Below are 24,251 nucleotides of genomic sequence, written 5' to 3'. Positions count from 1 at the left end.
GAACCGTCAGATCGGAACTTTATCTTGTAAACCCATTTACAACCAATGGGTTTCTTATTTGGAGGGAGTTGCATGAGAGTCCAAGTTTTATTGGATTCTAATGCCTTGATTTCTTGAGACATGGCATCTCGCCAATGAGGAGAAGTCATAGCTTCTTTGAAATTTTTAGGCTTAGACGTCGATAAGACAGATGTGAGAAAAACCTGATGAGAGTCCGAAAAATCGGATACCGAGAGCCAGCGGATGTCGGACCGGACTTGTAGGATCGGAAAAAGGAATCGATGTTTGATTACACACGAAATCGTCCAGATGAGCTGGCCGGTGGTGAGTCCGTTTTGGCCGTGAGATGACTGTTGTCTGATCGACAGTAGGTATTTCGAGAGGGGCACTGTCGACAGGGATAGTAGAAGTGGCGTCTATAGCGGAAACGTGGAGTGGAATAGCTGCTGTTGGATCAGTGGCGGTGCCTCTGGAATCAGCAACTGGGCTGACAGTGGACTCGCTGTCAACAGCGGTGTGAGGAGTGCCTTCAGGAGAACCCGACCTAACGAAGAGGCGGTTGATAGAGGCGATTCTGAAACGGAAGGAGGCCCACTGATGGCCGCGGGTTGCGGGTCAGGTGGATGAAGGCGCTCCTTTGTAGAAGAGCCGAGACCTGATTGGTTCGGGAGAAGCCGAAGGTACCGTCATCGGGAATGGAGACGAACGGTCGGATGATGGAAGAGTCCGGAGGAGGATCGTGCATGGGAAACACGTTCTCATGAAAAGTAACGTGACGAGAGGTGATAATTTTGTTTGAAGAAGGATAAAAAACACGATAACCCTTTTGTCCATACGGGTATCCAACAAAAATATCCGGAATCGTTCGAGAATCTAATTTTGATTTTTTATTGTTGTTATGGACGAAACAACGACATCCGAAGACCCGATGATGATCGATGGTTGGAGGTGAACCAAAGAGAACTTCATGGGGATATTTGCCATGTACAAGAGGAGTGGGAAGTTTATTTATTAAATAAACTGCCGTGAGGACACATTCTCCCCAAAAAGAGAGAGGGAGATTCGCTTGAAGGCGAAGTGATCCTGCCACATCAAGAATGTGACGATGTTTCCGTTCAACCACCCCATTCTGTTGAGGGGTGTATGTACAACTTCGTTGATGGAGGATACCTAGATCTTGAAACCAATGTTGTAACTCGCGGGACATGAATTCAGAACCATTATCTGAACGGAATTTTTGAGGAGACGGGAAGAAGGGGCCGCCTGACCCGTAATGAACGGAAGAGGTTCGTATCCGTAGTTGAGTATTGGTGTAATTGTAAAAGTTAGATAATAGACGTTTGGTGTCGGATTTCGAGTGCATGAGAAATATCCACGTACATCGGGAATAGTCATCAACCAATGTAAGGAAAAATCGACAACCAGAGAGAGGGGATGGAAAAAGGTCCCCATATATCGGCATGAATTAATTCGAAAGGTCGAGAAGTACGTGAAGTACTACGTGTGAAAGGGAGTCGTGGTTGCTTAGATAAAGGACAAATAAAACACTGACTCAAACTATTATTAACTAATTTCGAATTAACACATGGAAATTTGTCTAAAATACACTTAAAACGATCAAAAGAAGGATGGCCAAGACGCCAGTGCCAAACATAAAAATTACTACTACTACTAGATACTGAAATAGAAAAAACTTTAGTCTCCGTCCTCAGAAAGTATAAGCCATCCAGTTGATCACCAATTCCAATCGTCCGAATCTTCTTTGGGTCCTGAAAGACACAAGAAGATGAGTTAAAAGTGACATCACATGATAACGATTTGGTAATTTGGGAGATAGAGATTAAATTGAATTTGAAAGTTGGAAAGTGTAGAACATTCGAGAGAATGAGGTCATCATTAAAAGAGACCGTGTCGATGTGAAAAACTCGACAACGGGACCCATCTGGTAGTTAGACAAAATATGTCGGAGGAGCAAGGACATAATTTGTGAAAGAAGAAAGGGAGAAGCAAATATGCTTTGCCGCCCCTGAATCAACAACCCACGGAGATGGGGAAAGCAAAGTACCTGTTAGATTGATTGGCGGGTCAAGAAAGGCCGAAGGATCATCGAATATACCTGCCAAGTTCACCGAAGTATCCATGGAGGTGCCTGCAGACGAGTTCGTACCATTGCTGGTCGGGTTGCTGGCGTGGGCGCGTTGCTGGTCCAGGAGTGTGTTTAGAAAATCGAACTGCTCTTGGGACATTGTTGTTGCTAAAGGCCCCTCTGAACCGGTTGAAACCGAGACGGTTGCTGTTGTCGGGTGGTCGCGATTCCTTGGCGGATAGGCCATGGATTTTGTAACAAGTCGAGCGGGTATGTCCGTGGATCTGAGAGTGATCATAGAAGGGGCGGGCTCGCTTCTGTCGTGGTCGGTCGTGGTGGTCATCTTCTCGCTCCGAGAAGTGTCAAACCGAGAGACGGCAAGTGAAGCCGCTTCGGTTTAGTGAGATGTATCATGGATGATATTTTGTTGAGTTTCTTCTTGCTTGATCAAACTATGAATCTTTAAGAGAGAAGGAAACGGGTCCATGAGGAGAATTTGACTACGAATAGCCGAAAAACGGTCATGGAGACCTTGAAGAAACTCCATGGCCCGATCTTGATTTGTTCGATCGAGAATTGATTTGCCTTGTCCACAAAGACAAGGTTCAAGAACCATAAGTTACTGTAGTTCTTCTTGAAGTGTTTTAAGCTTCGTGAAATAGGTAGAAACATCCATTCCATCTTGCTTAAGAGATGAGATTGCACGTTTAAGTTGGAATACTTTAGGTGCATTAGTTTGATGAAATCGTTCATAGAGATTTTGCCAAATAGCGGCAACCGTTTCATCATAGAGAATGGATTGACAATTATCTGGAGTAACCGAATTAACTAACCAACTTGATACTAAATCATTGCAACGTCCCAATGCATGTAATTCGGTGGGAGATGATGGTTTTGTGATTGTTCCATCAACAAAACCGAATTTATTTTTTGCCCTTAAAGCCATCTTCATCCCACGAGACCAAGAGGCATAGTTATCTCCGTTTAATAGTGGGGTGATGATAATTGATGTAGGAGAATCCGAATGATGGACATCGAAGATAGTATTTGGAGTAGTTTGATTAGCTTCGGAAGATGTGTCATGATGAACAAATAGAGAGAAAAAAAAAATTAAACCAGGATTTTGAACAATTAAACTTGCTCTAATACCATGTGAATTATCGACCTTGAGTGATCGGGAGAGAGAGAGAGAGAGAGAGGAAGAGATTGGTAAAATATTTCTTGTGTATTGATACAATGTGAGTACAACCTATTTATAGAAGTACAATAGTAATCCTAATATAATTTGGAATCCTAATTTGATACATACAAAACTCATATATATCATGGTTATCTTAATTAGTGATAAACCATGCAAACCTAAACTACTATAACCGGCCGGGTCGGTGTGACCCAGTCAGGTCGGGTAGCCCATACGGCTACCCTAATAATATAATTCAATTAGAACCTTCGTAAAGAAGTAGCTATCAACATTTGGGTTTCCTCCATAAGAAATTTTTAAGGCACTACAGAATGAATGACAGTAGTACTTTTGTAAACCAGTCCCTGATTTGGAGAAAAGATTGCATAGTAGGGGTGAATAATGGTTACCAACAATTTTGGCTCCAGCCGAAGTCAAACTAATCAATGGATGTTTGGCTGAATCGTCAGTCCAAGTCGCGCCGATCAAAAGGTCAATCGAACAGTTCGTTTAGTAAGTCCCACCGAACTCAATCAAGAGAGCTAAACATGAGAAAATCTACAAAAATATTAGTTTTTACTAACTGTCGGACCTTTTAAAAACATGAGTTAACTTTTCTTCTCTGTTCATTTAGCTCGATCTGTTGTTATGTTAGGTGCTGTTTGTTTTTTAAAAAATTCAGATCTGAAATCTGAATTGATCCCAGTTCATATTTCATATGTTTGTTTTTCTTATTTACAAAAATCTGAAATATTGGTTGAATGGTGTAAATGTCTGAATAGGCTGAAAAGTAGCTCACACTTTTCAGACTTCATAACAAGTCTGAATATAGAGACCCAAATCTGAAATAATTTAAATGACACTAATAGCCCCATAAAATATAAATATTCTCATATAGCCAAACACTTACAGCCACCACCACCACCATTGGAACAAGCCACCACCACCACCGGAACAAGCCGCCATCACCACCACTGGAACAAGCCACCACCACCCAGGCAACCACCTGAAAAAACCACCGAGACAGGAACAATACTCTCCTTCCTTTTTTTTCACTTTTCAATTTTCCATTTCACCCATTTTCTCACTTCAACAAGTTAACCCTAGAAAAAGCTTCATACCTTTTCTTCTCAACCAACCCAATATCCTAAACTTACTGCACTGTCTCTTTTAACCACGAAAGCTTTTGGTTTACTCATATACTGGCGAGTTGGTACAGCTGCTGCTGGATGTGTTTCCACCATTGTTGATGATCATTTAAGCACCACCACTGCACCAGAGCCCACCTCTACCAAAACCACCACCACCACCACCACCCAATCTATTCATGAAACAGGTGTTGAAGAGGTTGATGAGGACGGATCTTTCTTTGACTTGGTATTTAGAGAGAGAGAGAGAGGGGGTTTCACTCGCAGATCTAGAGAGAAAGAGACTGAAGATCGGTTAGAGAGAGATGGGGTTTCACTTGCCGAGAGAGAGAGCTCCATAGCCGGAGCTCCATCCGTTAAAGAGAGAGTCTGGGAAAGAGACGGTAGAGAGAGAAATGGTAATTAGGTTTAGGTTTTGATTTTCTCCTTATTTCACTCAAATGAGAATTGAGAAATTAGGGTTTAGGCTTTAGGCTTTGTTTGTTTAGATTATGAAACAGGGGTATAAATGTCAAAATCGTAAGTCAGATTTTGTAATTCAGATTTAAAAACAAACATCCAAATTGTAATATTATTCAGTCATTTCAGATTCAGCCAGTTCAGATTCAGCCAGTTCAGATTCAGACCCAAAAAGAAAAACAAACAGCACCTTAGTATTGTTTGAGTTGATCTATTTAGCATTGATGATCTTGAGTTTTGATTTTTCATACTTCATAGTATGGCTATTGATTTTCCAGTAATGAGAAAAAAATATGTTTTCTTGGAGATTGAGGACGAGTTCTTTATTTGTACTTCAAAGCTTTCGTGTTCCAAAGTTAAAGAACATTTTCTGATTAATTTAGGATGCCCTGTCAAAGTGATGGGTGGTCCAGGTGGATGGAGGTTCGACACTTGATGTGTAAAATCTAAGTGAATTGATAAAGTTGTAAAGAGGCACAATAGGATAATCGGAACAAAGGAACTTTACAAATCACAATTATAGTACATATAGAATTAAAATCCTAAACCTAATTTAGTTAAACCAGTAAAACAGACAAATTTTGGGTACATTAATTTCAGCCAAATTTGTTAAAATTTTCATCTTCTAATCAATGAGGAACTGGAAGAGCTTGAGGGAAAGACTCATGGCTAGAAACTGGAATAGTGTGAAACTTGCAGTCGGTCGAAATTAAAGTCGATATATCGTCGTTATGTTCTTCATAGATTATTGTGTTAACAAGTTGAAGAAGTATGCGTTCGAGATCCTCCCCATCGATCCATTCATGGATTTCTGCCTTAATTAGTGATGGATTATTGCAAATTAATTCCCAAACTGGGTAATTTTTTCTTGGCATGAGCTTGTCCATTTTTTCAAGCTTCAAACTAGGGCAAAAATCACCCTTTCCATCTCCAAGATATATTAATCGTTTTCTCCCTTGTGCATATGCTTCTTCTTTAATACGATTAACCACTAATCCCTGCATAATAAAACACAAAATTATGTTTAGCTACTTATGATATACTTAATTATGATTATTTTAATAACACACAATTGATGAAAAAGATGTTGGCAATTTGAACCATTGCCTTGGTTCAACCATTGCCTTGGTTGAATTAAAATTAAAAGAGACACATCCCTAGGATCATGTCTTTCCATATAGATGTCTCTCCATATAGTCACAATCATCTCTATATATACATAATCCAGATTTCATTTTACATATAGAAAAATCAATTAGTTTTCTGAGTTTAGAGTTTGCATTAGAAGTCTAAGAAGTTAAGAGAGTTCTCTACTTATTTGGTTCGAAGTTTCTTGAAGAAAGAAGTGCTGCGCTTCAAGAAGGTAAGACTGTTTTATCCTGGGAGACGATTCGTATATACAACCCGGCCTAGCACCATTGCGGGACGAATAACGTCTTAAGGAGAGAGTATCCAATACTCGACTCGGTCATAAAACTATTACTTGTTATTCTACTTACTTGGTTATATAATCTGTCGAGCGGAATCATTATCGAATTGTGTATTCGAGAAGGACAATTAAACTAATTAGGCCAACAATCTTAAGACGTTATTCCTTTTAACTTTCTCGAAATTCTGTTCGACAATTTAATTCCCTTATAATATGATGATGCCCGATGTTACTATTATTTGCCTAAATAAATAAGTGTCTGTCATAGTTATGTTGTTTCCTGTTCTGGTTACTTATGCACCACTATTCCAGGGACGTTTTAGTTCTGAAGTATTTCTATTATAATTATGATCAATAATATAGCAACGACTTTAAAGAAAGACATGCCTGAAGTACACATGCAAGATTGTGTTCCCTCATCATCGTCATATGCCTATTTCAAATTGGTTGCACGTTGTCAAGAGGTTATGGTTCTTATACAGAACTACCATGAGCAACTTACCATAATAATAACCTAAGAATATTCTGTCTTTAGTACAGGGAATGAATAAGGACTTGACTGTTTAGTTTAAATATCCTATAAATCCGATTTCCGTAAGACATTGATCACATTCCTGTTATACATCTCAGAAAACTAACTAGACCCATGTAGTGGCAACCACATATTGGCAATATAATGTTATAAGTATGTCTACTACAGTATGTTGACTTACTGACATCAAATGTTAAATTGATTTGGTTTATGTTAGCACTTGTTGATGTAATTTCAAGTTTGAATTATATAATTTATCATTAGACTTACTTAAGTGATGTCTGACTCTGTTGTTCAACTTAATGGGGTTATACCCAAGTACACCAATGCATGAAAAGTTGGGTTTCTTATTTCCATAAGATATGAGTAGACAGTAGCAATGTTTGGGTAACAAGTGATTGCCAAAGTTACTGTCCAATTTAATTATTCATGTTACATTTGATTCTTTCCTTCACGAGGAGTCCAGAGAGTTCTATGAACTTTTAGTTATCAGTTTTTGTTAACATACTATCACATAAGAAACAATGAGACCAGGGCGGTGGCCACAACTTATTGGGTTTCAATTATAATGTTAGAAGTAGTATGTAGATTACACTTTATCGCGAAGGTGTCTTGATAACTTAGATTCTCCTGTAACCATGTTTGAATTTACACAAAGTCGTCAATAATATGATGTGCTATTTTATTGCTTTCTATATATGCATATAATTAGTTTTGACTAGTTAGTTTGAATTGAAACGAATATAATATATAACAGTGTGTTGAAATGCAATTACAATATTATATTGTGGGACTCTAATGAGGTCTGTTAAATTTTGTATTTAACAGACAAATGGCAAGCAAAATCAGAAACATTTCTGTCCCTCCAACTCATGGAGAAAATCCTGAGAAGTTTCGTGGAGGAAAAGAAAAATATCAAGGGAACTCTAAGAAGTTCAAAGGGACTTGTTATACGTGTAACAAGAAAGGGCATCATGTTAAGAATTGTCGCTCCAAAACTTGGAAGAAAATTTTCAAGAAGAAAAAGACAAAAGACAAAGTGAGTGATAACTTGTCTGATGATATTAAGGTGATCGATTTATGTGCCGTTATTTCTGAAGCAAACTTGGTAAATAATCCAAGAGAATGGTGGGTAGACACTGGTGCTACTCGTCATATTTGTTCAGATAAAGGAGTATTCTCATCTTATAAAAAGGTGGAAAATGCTGAACCTTTACTAATGGGAAATTCAGCAACTTCAAAGATTGAAGGGAACGGGACAGTCATTCTGAAATTCACATCTGGCAAGGAAGTAACTCTGAAAAATGTGCTTCATGTACCCGACATCCGACAGAACTTAGTTTCTGGTTCTTTATTAAGTAAGAACGGCTTTAAGCTTGTATTTGAATCTGATAATTTTATTCTTACTAAGAATGGGATGTACGTGGGAAAGGGATATTTAAGTGAAGGTCTGTTCAAGATGAATGTAATGACCATTATTCCTAAGATTAATAAAATTAATGATTCTGCTTATATTGTTGATTCGTGTATGAAGTGGCATGAGAGGTTAGGACATGTTAATAATGATTCTTTAAGAAGATTAATTAACATGGACCTTATACCTAAATTTGATTTAAATCCCAATCATAAATGTGAAGTTTGTGTCGAATCAAAAATGACTAAGTCGTCTTTCCGTTCAGTTGAAAGAGACACAGAACCGTTAGAACTAATACATAGTGATATATGTGACTTAAAAACGGTTCAGACAAGAGGTGGGAAAAAATACTTCATCACGTTTATAGATGATAGTACTAGATATTGTCATGTTTACTTGTTAAGAAGTAAAGATGAAGCCGTAGAAAAGTTTAAAATATATAAGAGTGAAGTTGAGAATCAACTCGATAAAAAGATCAAAACTTTACGAAGTGATAGAGGTGGTGAATATGAATCGCCATTTGCTGATATTTGTGCTGAAAATGGTATTATCCATCAAACAACGGCTCCTTATTCGCCTCAGCAAAATGGAGTCGCTGAAAGAAAAAATCGAACTTTAAAAGAAATGATGAACGCATTACTTATAAGTTCAGGATTACCCCAAAATTTGTGGGGGAAAGCTTTGCTTTCAGCAAACTATATTTTGAACAAATTGCCTCATAAGAAAAAGGATAAAACTCCTTATGAGTTATGGAAAGGAAAAAAGCCTTCTTATAAATACCTCAAAGTGTGGGGGTGTTTAGCAAAAGTGGCGATTCCTACACCAAAGAAGGTCAAAATTGGACCGAAAGCTATCGATTGTATTTTCATAGGATATGCACATAATAGTAGTGCATACAGATTTCTCATACATAAATCTGAAATTCAAGACTTACATGTTAATACGGTAATCGAATCAAGAAATGCTACATTTTTTTAGGACATATTTCCATGTAAATTAGACGATGAGAAAAGTTCTCAAAAGAGGAAATTTGAGAATATTAATAACAATGAAAATACAAACCAAAATGATAAAGAGAATGTGGTTCAAGAACCACAAGCAGGAGAAAATAAAGAGGAACTCCGAAGAGGCAAGAGACAAAAAATTGTCAAAACATACGGTCCTGATTTCCTCACATATTTGTTAGAACAAGAACCGCAAACATACAAAGAAGCAATGTCCTCTCCTGAATCTCAATTTTGGAAAGAGGCCGTAAATAACGAAATTGAGTCTATCCTTCAGAACCATACATGGGAGTTAGTAGATCTTCCACCGGGATGTAAACCATTGGGTTATAAATGGATTTTCAAGAGAAAATTAAAAACGGATGGTTCCATAGACAAGTACAAAGCAAGACTTGTCGCAAAAGGATTTAAACAAAAAGAAGGATTAGACTATTTTGATACATATTCTCCTATTACGAGAATAACATCAATTCGGGTGCTAATTGCTATAGCAGCCCTATATAATTTAGAGATACATCAAATGGATGATAAAACAACTTTCTTGAATGGCGAATTAGAAGAAGAAATTTATATGGAACAACCAGAAGGGTTTATAGTATCTGGTCAAGAAAAGAAAGTTTGTAAATTAGTAAGGTCATTGTATGGGCTAAAACAAGCACCAAAACAGTGGCACGAAAAGTTCGACAAAGCCATGCTGTCAAATGATTTTAGTATTCACGAGTGTGATAAATGTGTCTACACTAAATCTACTACCAACGGAGTTATAATTCTATGTTTGTATGTAGACGACATGTTAATAATGGGTAGCAATTTAGATATGATCAAATCTACGAAGAAAATGATATCAAAAGTATTTGATATGAAAGATTTAGGTCAAGCAGACTTAATTCTTGGAATCAAGATATGTCGAACTTCTAATGGAATAGTTTTATCTCAATCATATTATATTGAGAAAATTTTAGAGAAATTCAACAAAAATGATAATCAAGTTGTAAAAACTCCAGTAGACCTTAGTCTACATCTAACTAAGAATACGGGTCATAGTACTAACCAATTAGAATATTCTCGGATAATTGGTAGTTTGATGTATCTAATGAATTGTACACGACCTGATATTGCATACTCAGTAAGTAAATTGAGTAGGTTTACGAGCAATCCAAATACAAGTCATTGGAGTGCTCTGATAAGAGTTCTTAGATATTTAAGATATACTAAGGAGTATGGGTTACATTTTACCAAATACCCTGCAGTTCTTGAAGGGTATACTGATGCAAATTGGATTTCAGATACAAACGATTCTAAATCCACAAGCGGTTATGTTTTTACTATAGGTGGTGCATCAGTTTCATGGAAGTCCTCAAAACAAACTTGCATAGCAAGATCAACCATGGAGTCAGAGTTTATTGCTTTAGACAAAGCTGGAGAAGAAGCTGAATGGCTTCGTAATTTTCTAGAGGATATTCCAATTTGGCCAAAACCGGTGTCTGCTATTAAAATACATTGCGATAGTAAATCGACAATTGGCAAGGCACATAATAAAATGTATAACGGAAAATCTCGACACATACGTCGAAGACACAATACCGTTAAACATTTGCTCTCAAGTGGAATTATAACAATTGATTATATAAAATCAAAGGATAACCTAGCGGATCCGTTTACAAAGGGGTTATCGAAAGAGCAAATGTACAAGCTATCAAGGGGAATGGGCTTAAAGCCTAAAGTAAATGAGTAGATCGCAATAGAAACCCAACCTAGTTGACTGGAGATCCCAAGATCTAGGTTCAAAAGGGACAACATAAATGTGAAATACTCGCCAGTAACACTGAAAGAGTCATTCTCTTACCCATTCCTAAGTATCAGTGTTGCCTGTCAGGTGATAGGATAAGCGATGCTTTTAATGATGCCTATATTCTTGTGTAAACAAGTGGGGTACGTCAGGGTACTCTTCATAGGACATCACCTATGTGAGTGTAGAACTGATGCCGGTTCTATGAGAATGTCTTAAGGCGGAATTCTCTAAAGCACTCATGAATCCAGGAGCTGTCCAGGGCCGAAAAGGACACAACCAAAGAATCAAATATGTACGGAAGAAGTTGTGTGTTGGCTATTGTATCGACTTACTGCGAAAATTGAATAGTTCAAGACATCATGTTCACTAATCAATTAGTAAGTCCGGTAGTCATACACTAAGGAAGGTTCAAAGCCAAAAGCCACCTCTCCTGATGCAACAACTTCCATTTGAACTCTCTTAGTTTGTATGCATTGTCAGTTTGCATAGTCTTCATATAGAATAAATTTTAATTCATGTGGGGGATTGTTGGCAATTTGAACCATTGCCTTGGTTCAACCATTGCCTTGGTTGAATTAAAATTAAAAGAGACACATCCCTAGGATCATGTCTTTCCATATAGATGTCTCTCCATATAGTCACAATCATCTCTATATATACATAATCCAGATTTCATTTTACATATAGAAAAATCAATTAGTTTTCTGAGTTTAGAGTTTGCATTAGAAGTCTAAGAAGTTAAGAGAGTTCTCTACTTATTTGGTTCGAAGTTTCTTGAAGAAAGAAGTGCTGCGCTTCAAGAAGGTAAGACTGTTTTATCCTGGGAGACGATTCGTATATACAACCCGGCCTAGCACCATTGCGGGACGAATAACGTCTTAAGGAGAGAGTATCCAATACTCGACTCGGTCATAAAACTATTACTTGTTATTCTACTTACTTGGTTATATAATCTGTCGAGTGGAATCATTATCGAATTGTGTATTCGAGAAGGACAATTAAACTAATTAGGCCAACAAAAGATGTATCATGAAGTATACTGGTAGAGTCCCCTTTAATCAAATATATAAAAAGTTTGCTAAATTTGTAGTCATCCAACTATAAACCGATCCACGATTAAGCTAGAGATCCTAGACATAATATTATTGGTTAAGGATCACTTTTCTCTCATGTGGGCTCACAAAATTAACTTGGTTGGATCCCCTGCTATTCTTTGTCATCGTTATGTGTTTATAAAGTTATTTTATCAGAATTCACAAATAATTAGTTATTAAACATTAAATTAAACATCCCAAAATAATTTTTAAATCAATTATGAACATAAAGGTAGCAAACACTTGACATACCATGTTCCTATATCTTAAGTTTTAGTGGTCATGTTTGGATTTAGTTAAAATAATTAAGGATCAAAGTTATAAAGTTTAGAATTAATAAAGGAATAACAATGTACCTTGCACATGTTAGGAGGACAAACTGAAAGAGGACAGCCATGGTTGAAATCATGGTAAGGAAGTATTCTCAATCTCCCTTCTTCATCAACGAAACCCGGATTCGTGTTGATCTCCGAAAAATAACCCATTAATCCATGATGTTCTAAGATTGTTTCAATGAAGAACATATTTGCATCACTCAATATCCTCAATTCACACCCAAGAGAATGAGCTGATTTGATGGCTGAAATTATATTTGAATGCAATGGAGTTCGTTTCAAGATGTTAGCTATCTCTTCTATTGTTCTTCCACTTGAATGAATTTCCTTCATCATCCTATCCTGTTATCAAGAAAACATAGTATAAGTACTTGTTTAGAGATCAGAAAGAGTAAAACAGAGTTCTAGAAAGACAGAAAAAGAACTAACCATTAGAGAATTCCAGGGCATGGTAGGAAGAAGTTCTTCAAACAAATCAGTAAAACCTAACTCATCAATAACCCAATTATCACTATCAAGATCTATGATTGTTTTATCAAAATCAAAAACCACTACAATTCCAGCCATCTCTAAACAAAAAAAAACACAGTGGTTTTCTTGGAACAAGAAGTAAAAAAGCACTTGATAGTATTAAGCTGATTTTGGATACAATATTGAGAACAAGCTTATAGTATGTATTTATAGTGTTAAGAATTAGCAACAAAAAGTTTAATTGATTTAAGTGATAAAGCCAAAAAGCATAACGGATTTTAGATCATATTCGAATATTACTCCCCCCACAAGCACCACTTTCTAATTTTATGCCATAAGCTGTTCTTATTTCTAACTTGGTGAGAAATTCTCTACCACCCACTTCTTACACTTTTATGATATATGAAACCGTCAATAATTTAATATTGTACCTCATGTTTTACTGGCCATTAGATTGGAATGGTGGTGATGTTTATGATTTAGTAACCCCAAGATTGGTGAATTTATATGTTACTTGTTGTACTACATCATAATTGTGGATTTAGAAACACGTGAGAGTATTGGAATAATAATTGAATATTCCAAGGAATTTAATCAAATTGTCCATGTTTTAAACCTAGATGAGAATATTCTTTATTTGTATGTAAAATTCCTAACAAAATAATTTGTGTTTAAAACAATTTGAAAAGAGAAAAAATATATAATATATAAATAAATTTATGTTAATGAAATGTTTTATATAAATAGTTAAATTTAATTCGATTTACATAGTAGGAATACTAGATACAGATAAATATAAGCACTAGTAGTTTCTATTCGAGGAGAACTATATTTTTTTTTGATTGATACTTAGCTTTTGGGAACAATCATGTTATAAAGGGGTTTAAAGGTATAAATGTATAAGAGGATAGATAAGAATAGTATTATATACTTTATTCCTTGTTTATTTTCATTTTGTTTTGTATGTTATCTAAAATTGGTCACATTCAATCCCCCACTCCAAAGCCAACCTTATTTGATTCTCGCATTTTATTAAGGGTTTAGTAAAAGTGGGAGATTTGATTCTCGCATTTTATTAAGGGTTTAGTAAAAGTGGGAGAATCCCTTTCCATTTCCTTTTAAAATTCAAGTTCTTTTCCTCTTCAATTCACTCTCATTAAAACTACATAGATAAATCCCTAATTTGATTGGGACTTGCAACATAATGAGTCAGCATCCTTTTCACTTCTTCCCTATTTTTAATAATAAGAGTGGAATTCCAATATTTTTATGCATGCTCAAGATGATATCCGGTTTTATTCGAAGCGTGTAACCTGTGTTTTTCGTTGTGTTATTGGATTTGGAAGAATCAAACAAATTTTAATCGGGATCCTTTTATACAAGAGAAGTAAAATAATAATTGCATACTAAATAATTAACACAGTTTTTTTAAATTTTTTTTTTTTTTTTTTTTATAGTTTTCCCGTATAAATTATATAAAATCTTTGACGAATCTAAACCAATAAATTGTATTGCCCTATAATGTGCCTAATATTCAAATAAAGCTTCCTTGATTGGTATAGGTTTTTATTCGAGATCGTAGCTCCAACTTTGATTTCCTTCATTCAAAGAACAAAGCTTGATGATAAAGTCAAACAATGCATCTTTCTAGGGTATGCAGATGAGAAATTCAGGTACAAGTTATGGGATCCAACCGATAAGACGATTATTTGAAGTAGAAATGTGGTCTTTCTTGAATATCAAACTATTGAGGACTTCGGGAAAGTTGAGAAACATGAGAATCATAGTAATGATCTCATTGATCTAAATCCACATATATCTTCTAAGGTTATGCATGATAATGCAGGTGAAGAACAAAATCATGAAGATGAAGCTCATGAAGATGTTCCTATGAGTGATGATGTTGAGCAAGGAATGGAAGTTCAACATGAACCACCAGCTGAATTGAGAAGATCGACTAGAGAGAGAGAGCACCATCTACCAAGTATCCTCCACATGAGTATGTGATGGTCACAGATAGTGGAGAACCACAGTTTTATGAAGAAGCCCTAGATGATGTACACAAGAAGGAGTGGTTGAAAGATATGCAAGATGAGATTGAATCCTTGGATAAGAACAACACTTTTAAGTTGGTTGAAAAACCTAAGAACCAGAAAATTCTTAAAAATAAGTGGGTGTTCAAAATCAAGACCGAAAAAAGAAATTCACAACCACGGTACAAGGCACGCTTAGTGGTGAAAGGATTTGGGCATAAGAAGGGTATTGATTTTGATGAGATTTTCTCCCCGGTGGTGAAGATGTCCTCTATACGGTTAGTATTGGGATCAGCTGCAAGTATGAACCTAGAAATTGAACAACTAGATGTCAAGACCGCTTTCCTTCATGGTGACTTGGAGGAAGATGTGTATATGGAACAACCAACAGGGTTTGAAGTTAAAGAAGGAACTAAACAAGTATTTCGATATGAAAGACTTGGGTCCAGAAAAACAAATTCTTGGCATGTATATCTCTCGTGATAGAAAAGCTGGAAAACTTTGGCTATCACAAGAAAGATACATTGAGAGGGTTCTAGAAAGGTTCAATATGGACAAGACAAAACCAATGAGTTGTCCATTAGCCAGTCACTTCAAGTTGACTCGTGATCAGTGTCCATCAACTAGAAGTAAGAAAGAAGAAATGGAAAGAATTCCATATGCTTCAGCTGTAGGAAGCTTGATGTATGCAATGGTGTGTACGAGACCAGACATTGCATTTGCAGTTGGAGTAGTAAGCAGATTTCTTGCCAATCCAGGCAAAGAGCACTGGTTAGCAGTAAAGTGGATTCTAAAGTATCTTAGAGGTACGTCTAAAACTCGTATATGTTTTGGTAATGATAAGCTAGTATTAGTCGGTTACACAAATGCAGACATGGCAGGAGATATAGACTCCAAAAGGTCCACATCAGGCTACCTATTTACATTTTCAAGGGGAGCAGTGTCATGGCAATCTAAATTACAAAAGTGTGTAGCTTTATCTACTACAGAGGCAGAATATATTACCATTACAAAATGTTGCAAGGAGATATTATGGATGAAGAGGCTGTTAGAAGAACTTGGTATGAAACAGGATAATTATGATATTTATTGCGACATCAAAGTGTCATCCACCTCAGTTAGAACTCTAGTTTCCATTCCAAGTGCAAGCATATAAATGTGAGATACCAGTGGATCCAAGATGTTCTTGAAGAAAAGGTGTTGAAGATCGAGAAAATCCATACTGACGACAATGGTTCAGATATGAGGACAAAACCATTACCCAAAGGCAAGCATGAACTACGTAGCAGTGTTGCAGGTTTGGGGATGGTAGGTCCCTCTTCATAAGTCGGGAGGGGGAGTTTGTTGGGGTCCCTCCTTATAATAAAGACTCCTAGTTGAAATAGGTTTTCCCTTATTCCTTATTTGGGGAAAAAATAGAATTCGTCTCTACTTGGTTCATCCTAATTACATATAATTAAAAATAATACAGTTCACGACTTTTACGCCTCTCATTTATGATTTTCAGTATCTTTTTATTTTGTAGCATTTAGGGTCTTTTTATTATGTTTTTGCAATATTCTACTCTTTTGCGTTCACGTTGTCCTTACTTTTGTAAATTTCGTGTTGTAGTTACGATAGTAAATCCATGTTGTACGTAAAGGCGTCACTAAACCATGTAATGGATTTGTTTTATTTAAGCCCCTCATTTGTGATTTTCAGTATCTTTTTATTTTGTAGCATTTAGGGTCTTTTTATTTTGTTTTTACAATATTCTACTCTTTTACGTTCATGTTGTCTTTACTTTTGTAAGTTTTGTGTTGTAGTTACATAGTAAATCCATGCTGTACGTAAAGGCGTCAAAGTCTCTAAACCATGTAATGGATTTGTTTTATTTAAGAGTCCATGTTGTGCGTAAAGGCGTTAATTCCTGCATATAAATGAAAGTTCTGGTTTTATAAGAAAATAACAATAATTTGAAAGCATTGAAATTAATTGAGAATAGTTGAACACAAAATACATCGTCAAGTAGTGAACAATAGTTTTATTTAAGAGTCCATGGGTATAAGGCCCAAAATAATGTTCAAAAAGGGTTTAGGGTTCAATCTTCCCGAAAATAGGTTTTTAATCCTTTTGCACTTAGGACATAATAACCCTTACTATATAATGAACATTTTCGTCCATGTCCCAAACAGATTTCCCGCTAATTTAAAATTGGGGCTGGATCAAATTTGAAACAACAAGATTCTAGCGTGATTTTGGGGAACTAAATAGGAATAACGAATATTTTCAAAACAGATTTTCTCTCTCATCCTTTCAGATTTGGAAACCGAATCGAATCTCCCTCTTTCCGAATCAAATCAAGGACCAAATTTGTCTGGGATCAATTTAGTGTGATTTGGGGGTTAATATACAAAAAATATATATCACTTTCTCTCACTTAACTTTCAGATTTGGAAAGATTATATTTTCTGAGATCAATTTAGCATGATTTGGGGGTTAATATACAAAGCGTATATATCAGTTTCTCTCAGTTAACTTTCAGATTTAGAAAGAGTATATTTTCTGGGATCAATTTAGCGTGATTTGGGGGTTAATATACATAACGTATATATCACTTTCTATCATTTAATTTTCGTTTTTTACTTATACATAACCAAACATCCCTTACAAATTATGAAACATGTTCATAAATTATGTACAATTTACGAACATTACAGCAGCATTTGTTTTCATATTTACTCATACATAACCACACATCAAATACAAATTATGAAACAAGTTCGTAAATTATGTGTTATTTATGACGAGGAAACCATAATTTGTCATGTATACAACGTAATTTATCCAATGGTTCACATTATTTATACCAGAACTTAATGTTTTTTACACAGGTACACTGCAGTATCTTCTCAACTATCTGAATCATTCAACAAACAACAGTTACACGCTTTAAATCATTCTTGACAAACGAACTGAATCTTCTCTGATGGAAATCGAAACAACTAACAAACTTCAGGAAATACTTTATCCCAACCATCAGATTTTAGTTCCGTAGTCTTACTTAGGTTGGATGATTCTGTAGGAAATTCCACCAGTAACAACAAAACTACAAAAAGAAAAATATATACATTAGTCAATAAAACATATAATTTACGACAAATGACATGTATAATACAGTAAATTATGTATAATGTTTTATAAAATTCATCATGTGTTGGAGACAACAAAACTTTCGTTTGAATAACAAGGTTACTGTTATGTAAAAAAAATATATGTAAAGTGCAATAAATTACATATAATTTTTGAAACATTACACACTGTTTACTTTTTGTTACAATAAAATTGTATAGAATCTTCACTAGTTCAAATGTGTAAAGCACAATAAAGTACATATAATTGTTTGAACAATACACATTGTTTACATTCTGTTACAATAACATTGTACGGAATGTTCTCTGGTTAAAATGTGTCATGTTCAATAAAGCACACATAATTTCATATAAATTACACATTGTTTACATTCTGTTACAAAAAAAAAACGTACGAAATCTTCTCTGGATCAGAAATGGTACGACTACCGGATCTGATATCAAGAAATATTCTAAACTTCAAGATCTTTAACCTGAATCTAATGAAAAACAAAATATTACATGGATACAAACATAACATAATCGAAGATAATGAATTAGTAAACAAGGATTTACATTAACATCATAAATCGATTATGAAGATCTTAGAGAGAGAAAATCATGAATAATGATGAATACTTGAAAAGATGATATAGAGGTCAAATCGACTATAATGAAAATCATAAATAGTTTTAAAGATGATGATGAAAACATTACAAAGAAAGATTAAACTTGTTACTTAAACCTCATAAGGAATTGTTGATATTAACGATGATATAAACCTGAATCTTTGGTGATGTAAATCGAAATAAACGATGAAATTTTCAGCTGGTGGATTGAAGATGAAGCAGATTTCGAGACTCAATAATGGAGGTTGAAAAGAGGATTCGGTTTTAGAGAGAGAACATTAATGGTTTCCGTTTTGAAGAAGAATGGAGATAAAGTTTCTATTAATATGATCGTGATTGGAGATGAGAGATAAAAATGGAAAACGGATATTTGAGGATTTTGAAGGAAAAGATGTTTTTGTTTATATAGAAGGTTAGATTAGGTATTATGATTTAGTATGAATTCTAGAGATTTGTTTTTTCTCTAGAGATGGATACAAATGGACTAGATATCCATTTATGTTAATATTTTGGTTTATAAACCTATTTTAGGATTAGAGAGGTTAAATTTGTGTTTAAGGGTAGATTTTTGGACCATAAGCCCAAAAATTATTTATTTAAAATCATAATATTCGAAATTAGAAAAATAAAAATTGACAGTTAGTTGTATTACGATGATAACTAGAAGTAAAATAAAATATTTATAAACAACTAACCGGTGACAAATAGACGAAAAAACAGAAGAAATTTAAACAAGAAGAAGGACAACAACAACTTTTTCACCCTTTTCCTATGTGAAAATAAACCTAAACGGATATAGAAAGGAGAAAATGTTATTAAACATTAGTTGGAGGGTGTAGCCTTTATCAAAAGAAAACGAAAAATAAGCGAAAGGATTCAGCTCTAGCATCTACACATAGAAAGTGACAATCAAAACATCATAACGTACATCGAAAATCAAAGTCAGGCGATACACTGGCAGTCTAGAAAAATAATCTCAGAGATTCTAAATCTCAAGCATCACTTCATAGCCATCAACTCCACATATGCTCCTAAAGAATGCATCTCAGTAGGCAGACACACTAACTAAATGGGGAAGACATAAACTTCAAAAACAAATCTGGAATGTAATCACGCCTTTTATTTCTGTTTTTAATTAAGGAGTGCTTCCATGTATGAATATTGTAATTTGTAGTTCTTTTATATATCTCAAAAAAAAAAAAAAAACTAGAATCACCAAACTACCACTATTTTAGGATAAATTTCTACATGTACACAAGCATATAACACTATTTTTATTACTATTACTAGAAAAAATTGGGGAACGAAGTGAACACATCCTTCTCTTCTAATCAGTCCTCTAAGGTGAAGTTCAGCAATTTATTTTGTTATTTTCTTTAGTCACACTATATGGTGTGACTTGTCCAGACTTTCAAGAAAAACGTGATTAGTTCAAACTGTTCAAACTTGAGAGGATTACTTTAATACCGAAGTAGTTAATGCTGTTCCTTGAATTTGTATTATATCCCCTCTGGCCACCGTTTTTAAGCAAAAAGGACTTTAGCTGGACAATGCATGAAACAAGGGTCAAGGGATTTAGCTGTCCGCCTGTCCCCGTGACAACCGGGAGTACGTCACAAGTGTTCGTTCTCAAATTTGTTGTCTCATACATGTCCATTCTTCCAGTCCTTTCCCTTCTCCATTGTTTTGCCATTTGAAAATTTGAATTGGGTCTACATGTCTTGCTAACAACTTGTCTTTTACACTATTTATTTTGTAAATGAGCACAATATCAACTGTTGGATCATAAAGACATCAACCACATATAAAGATGTTGTCTAAGAGATTATAAAGATGTTACCCAAAAGTGATTGTCAGCCTCTACATATATTATTGTTATAATCAACATTGTTTATCGAATGAGAATTATCTCTTATATCTAACTCAATCATAGTATTTAGAGCCTAAAAACTCCAACGAATATTGAATGAGATCATAGTAAGTTTCTGCGAAACCGACGATAGTAGCCAATATCAATGAGATAATGACTGTCGCCCACCAAAATATTGTCTATTAATTATTTTAGTTTTGGGCCCTTCTCAAATAAATTTTGAGTTTACAAATATGGCAATTTAAATAATGATAGTCATAATGATTGATAAGATCAATAAAGATAACGTCATCGTTCCCTGATATCTTATTTTCGACAAAAAAAAAACAAAATTTGAGTATCTGGTGAGATTACCTGTGGTGAATGCAGGGCCGTGCGGTGGGCAGTGCGGGCAGGGCGCCCGCACGGGGCCCACCGCCACAAGGGGCCCACCACATTTTCTTAAGTTAATAAATAAAAAAAACGGGATTTTATGAACCAGGGTTTTATGAACCATGTTGACTCCTAAGTCCTAATTACTTTAATTATCAAATTTGTTACTTTCTTTTTTACTTTATAACGTGGGCCCAAATTTCTCTCCACCTTTCTCTCTTTAAACACAATTATTTTCTTCCTCAAAATCTCAACATTCCTTAAGTGTTTATTTTTCTTAATTTGTGATTATCTATTACACCTTTCTCTCTTTAAACACAATTATTTCTTTGCTTATCTATTACTTATTCTCTTTCTATGTTCTAAATTATTTTTCTAATTAAATTTATAATTTATTTTCTCTATATAGTAAAAGAGTTAGACTTTACCGAATAGAAATTATAGTTTCAATTAATAGATATATCTTTCTTTCAAGTTTTTGACTCCTAGCTTGTCAAAAAGGAAAAAAAACATCAAGTTTTAAAATTTAAATCGATATATTCTTCTTTCTGGTATATTTATTCATCGTAATTGTGTCTACACAAATTAATAAACAATATATTTTTCTTTTATAGTCAAATTATTTTGAGTTTTTTTTGTTGAGAAAGAGTTTGTTTGTTATTTAACTTTCCGAAATATATTTTTTCACAGCTGACTACATAAGAGGCCCAGAAAAAAAAATTGGCACTGGGCCCTCAAAATCTCAGGCACGGCCCTGGATGAATGGCTTCGCCGAATAGGTAGACACGAGTTTGCATATTGTCGTCCTTGCCTTACATTAATAGAGAAGGTATACAATATAATTATTTTGGTTTATGTGTTGTGGTATGCTTCCTAACAAATTAAAGAGATATAGTTAGTTTAGGAAAGAAAAACAATGAAGTTAAGTAAAGGAGAAGTAATAGAAAGAGAAGTGGTTAAAGGAGTATTCAATTTACAAACTAAATACTCCAACAAATCTTCACGAGAATGATCAAGCCTACTCTGTCTGACACTTTCTGCTGTGAGAGGGATGTTACATTTTTGGAATCTCACATCTGATCACTTCAGGACTACTCTCCCTCTCTCTCTCTCAAATCATTTTGGGTGTGTTTTCATTATCCTTACAGATCTTTCTGATTCTAATTCTGCTGCTTAACTTACAGGAACATGTGCATATATTAATGGCTAGCCCAACTAAAGAGTGCCGCGGACTGGCCCGTGAAACTACCAGCAAGATACCGACTACCGGCGACCCATGAGCCTCAAATGCCGTAGCCGGGCTAGTGGGTTGTGTAGGCGATCCACAAAGGATCTGTTTCACTTATAGAAAGTTACAAGAGAACCCCAGATTTTACCAATGTCAGCAGGTCTTTAGGAACCTTGCTTAGAGCATCTCCCATGGTTGGGATCAAAAAAATCACCAAAAAAGAATCTTCACCAAATTATTTGGTGTTTTTAAAATTTTGAATTCAAAGACAAAACACTAAAACTCCCACCAAATCACTTTTCATCACACCAAATTTCATTTTTATCATTTTTAACATTCATTTTTTAAAAAAATAAATTAACTAATTGAAATTACAAGACTTAAACTACAAACTAAAACTAAGATGACATTGTTGAAAATGAAGCCTTACGTTTCAAACGATTCTTAGCTAGGCACAAGAATATTAAAAATAAAAACACTCATTTTAAACTAAGAGACTCTCTGATTGATCATCTATGGGGAAAAAGAGGCAATGATGAACATTATTGATTCTTCAATAAGTTATTCACTTGGGACTAATAGTATTGTAATGTATCGGAAAATCCGGAGGAAACAAAATCCATAGCAGTGGAGATGATAATCATAGAACTTCGATTATGTGTCATTAAGGGTATAAATAAAAATATTTGAGGTAGTATTTTTTCGAATATTTTAGTTAAATGTTTAATTATCAGTTTTATTATAATATAATTAAATAATTTAAATTTTTATGGGATCAAACACATAAAAAAGAAACACTAAAAAAGTTAAAATAAAAAAATAGAACAAAAAAAAGGACTAAAACGAAATTAAAAAACAAGATAGGATCTAAAGAAATTAAATTAACCGTGGCCCCACCATCCTACCATGTTGGTGGGGTGAAACATGGACCGACCATATATATTTGACCGGTGACTGTTCACGACACGGGTGATCTTTGGTCATCTCCCGTGCCGTTGGATTGGGTTGACAATGGAAATCACCAAACTTTGGGGATTTCCAATGCCGTTAGGGATACTCTTATGGTGTGTTTGATATAACCTATTTTCATGGAAATAAAAGAGTTTCCATAGAAATAGGTATTTCCACTGTTTGATATAAATTGTATTTACATGGCTTCAACTTTCCTGGGAATCCTACTCCAAATTTATTTCTATATTTACGTAATAAAAAACCCTATTATTTATCGATTTTCATCAATCTTTTACCTATATAAAGAAACTTTTAATTTCCCCTCCATCTTGTAAAACTATTGTCTCCTCTGAAGAAGAAACAAAGTTAAAAAGAGAATCTCCATCTCCAAAATACGTAAGTTTTCTTTTCTCTTTTCTTTTTCACTTTCTACACAACCATCTCCTTTCATTACTACTCATAAAAGAAAGAATTTTTTAGTAGAAAACCCAGAAAATGGGCCTAAAATAGAAAGTTAGGCCCACTATCCATTAATATTTCATAAAAAAATCAATTTTAAAAAAAATATCCTAACATCAAACCCAAATACAGATTCCGGAGCATATTTTCTCATCCAGGAACCCAAATTTTCTTGTAATACCCCTTATGCCCTTCTACATATAAATCTCCTTTCTCTCTCAACCTTCCTCATATTTATCCAAATTATTTCTTTCCCTCCATTCCCTCACTTTCTTTATTAGAGTACATTTCTCACCGGAAATAGGTGATTGAACCGCCATCAAGATCAGAAAACCCAAGATACAATCATCTTCATATGTAATATTTTGTTTCAACAGATGTATTCTTCATCTTCATCTTCATCAAAACAACTTGTTTGGCTTCATCTTGATCTATTTACTCTATCTTCATCCTTCATATAAATCATTGTCTAAAGCATTCATCTAAATCACAACATCTTCAACAACTTATATTTGAAATCTTTCTTCATCTTCAACATTTATCTCCATCTTCAACATCTATCTTCATTTTCAACATGTTACTTCATCTTACTTCATCTTAGTTCTTCATCTTTAATCTTTTAATGCAACAAATGCATTATTCATCTATCTTATCT

General features: G+C 34.8%; 1 protein-coding gene across 1 annotated transcript; it reads right to left on the bottom strand.

Moving 5' to 3' along the window:
- Window positions 1-5,311: 5,311 nt before the first annotated feature.
- Window positions 5,312-13,420, bottom strand: LOC147556757 (inorganic pyrophosphatase 1-like). Its single transcript, XM_086657699.1, has 3 exons — window positions 12,903-13,420; window positions 12,495-12,815; window positions 5,312-5,871 (listed from the first exon to the last, which is right to left on the bottom strand). Exons 1-3 carry the CDS (start codon window positions 13,038-13,040, stop codon window positions 5,503-5,505), a joined length of 828 nt encoding a protein of 275 aa, XP_086513825.1. The 5' UTR covers window positions 13,041-13,420; the 3' UTR covers window positions 5,312-5,502.
- Window positions 13,421-24,251: the final 10,831 nt, after the last annotated feature.

The sequence above is a fragment of the Eschscholzia californica genome, unplaced genomic scaffold, assembly GCF_041429995.1.
Source record: "Eschscholzia californica isolate CP2 unplaced genomic scaffold, dmEscCali1.0.p SCAF_2, whole genome shotgun sequence".
NCBI classification, from domain to species: domain Eukaryota; kingdom Viridiplantae; phylum Streptophyta; class Magnoliopsida; order Ranunculales; family Papaveraceae; genus Eschscholzia; species Eschscholzia californica.
The sequence above is the reverse complement of the archived record's forward strand: the minus strand, read 5'-3'. Positions and strand labels throughout refer to the sequence as shown.

What these genes read in the sequence shown, in the direction of transcription:
- LOC147556757 (XM_086657699.1), bottom strand. Translation starts at nt 13,040, where the DNA reads ATGGCTGGAATTGTAGTGGTTTTTGATTTTGATAAAACAATCATAGAT. An exon ending in TGCCCTGGAATTCTCTAATG is followed by an intron (nt 12,816 to 12,902) that starts GTTAGTTCTTTT and finishes TCTTGATAACAG; the next exon opens with GATAGGATGATGAAGGAAAT. An exon ending in GTCCTCCTAACATGTGCAAG is followed by an intron (nt 5,872 to 12,494) that starts GTACATTGTTAT and finishes TTTATTATGCAG; the next exon opens with GGATTAGTGGTTAATCGTAT.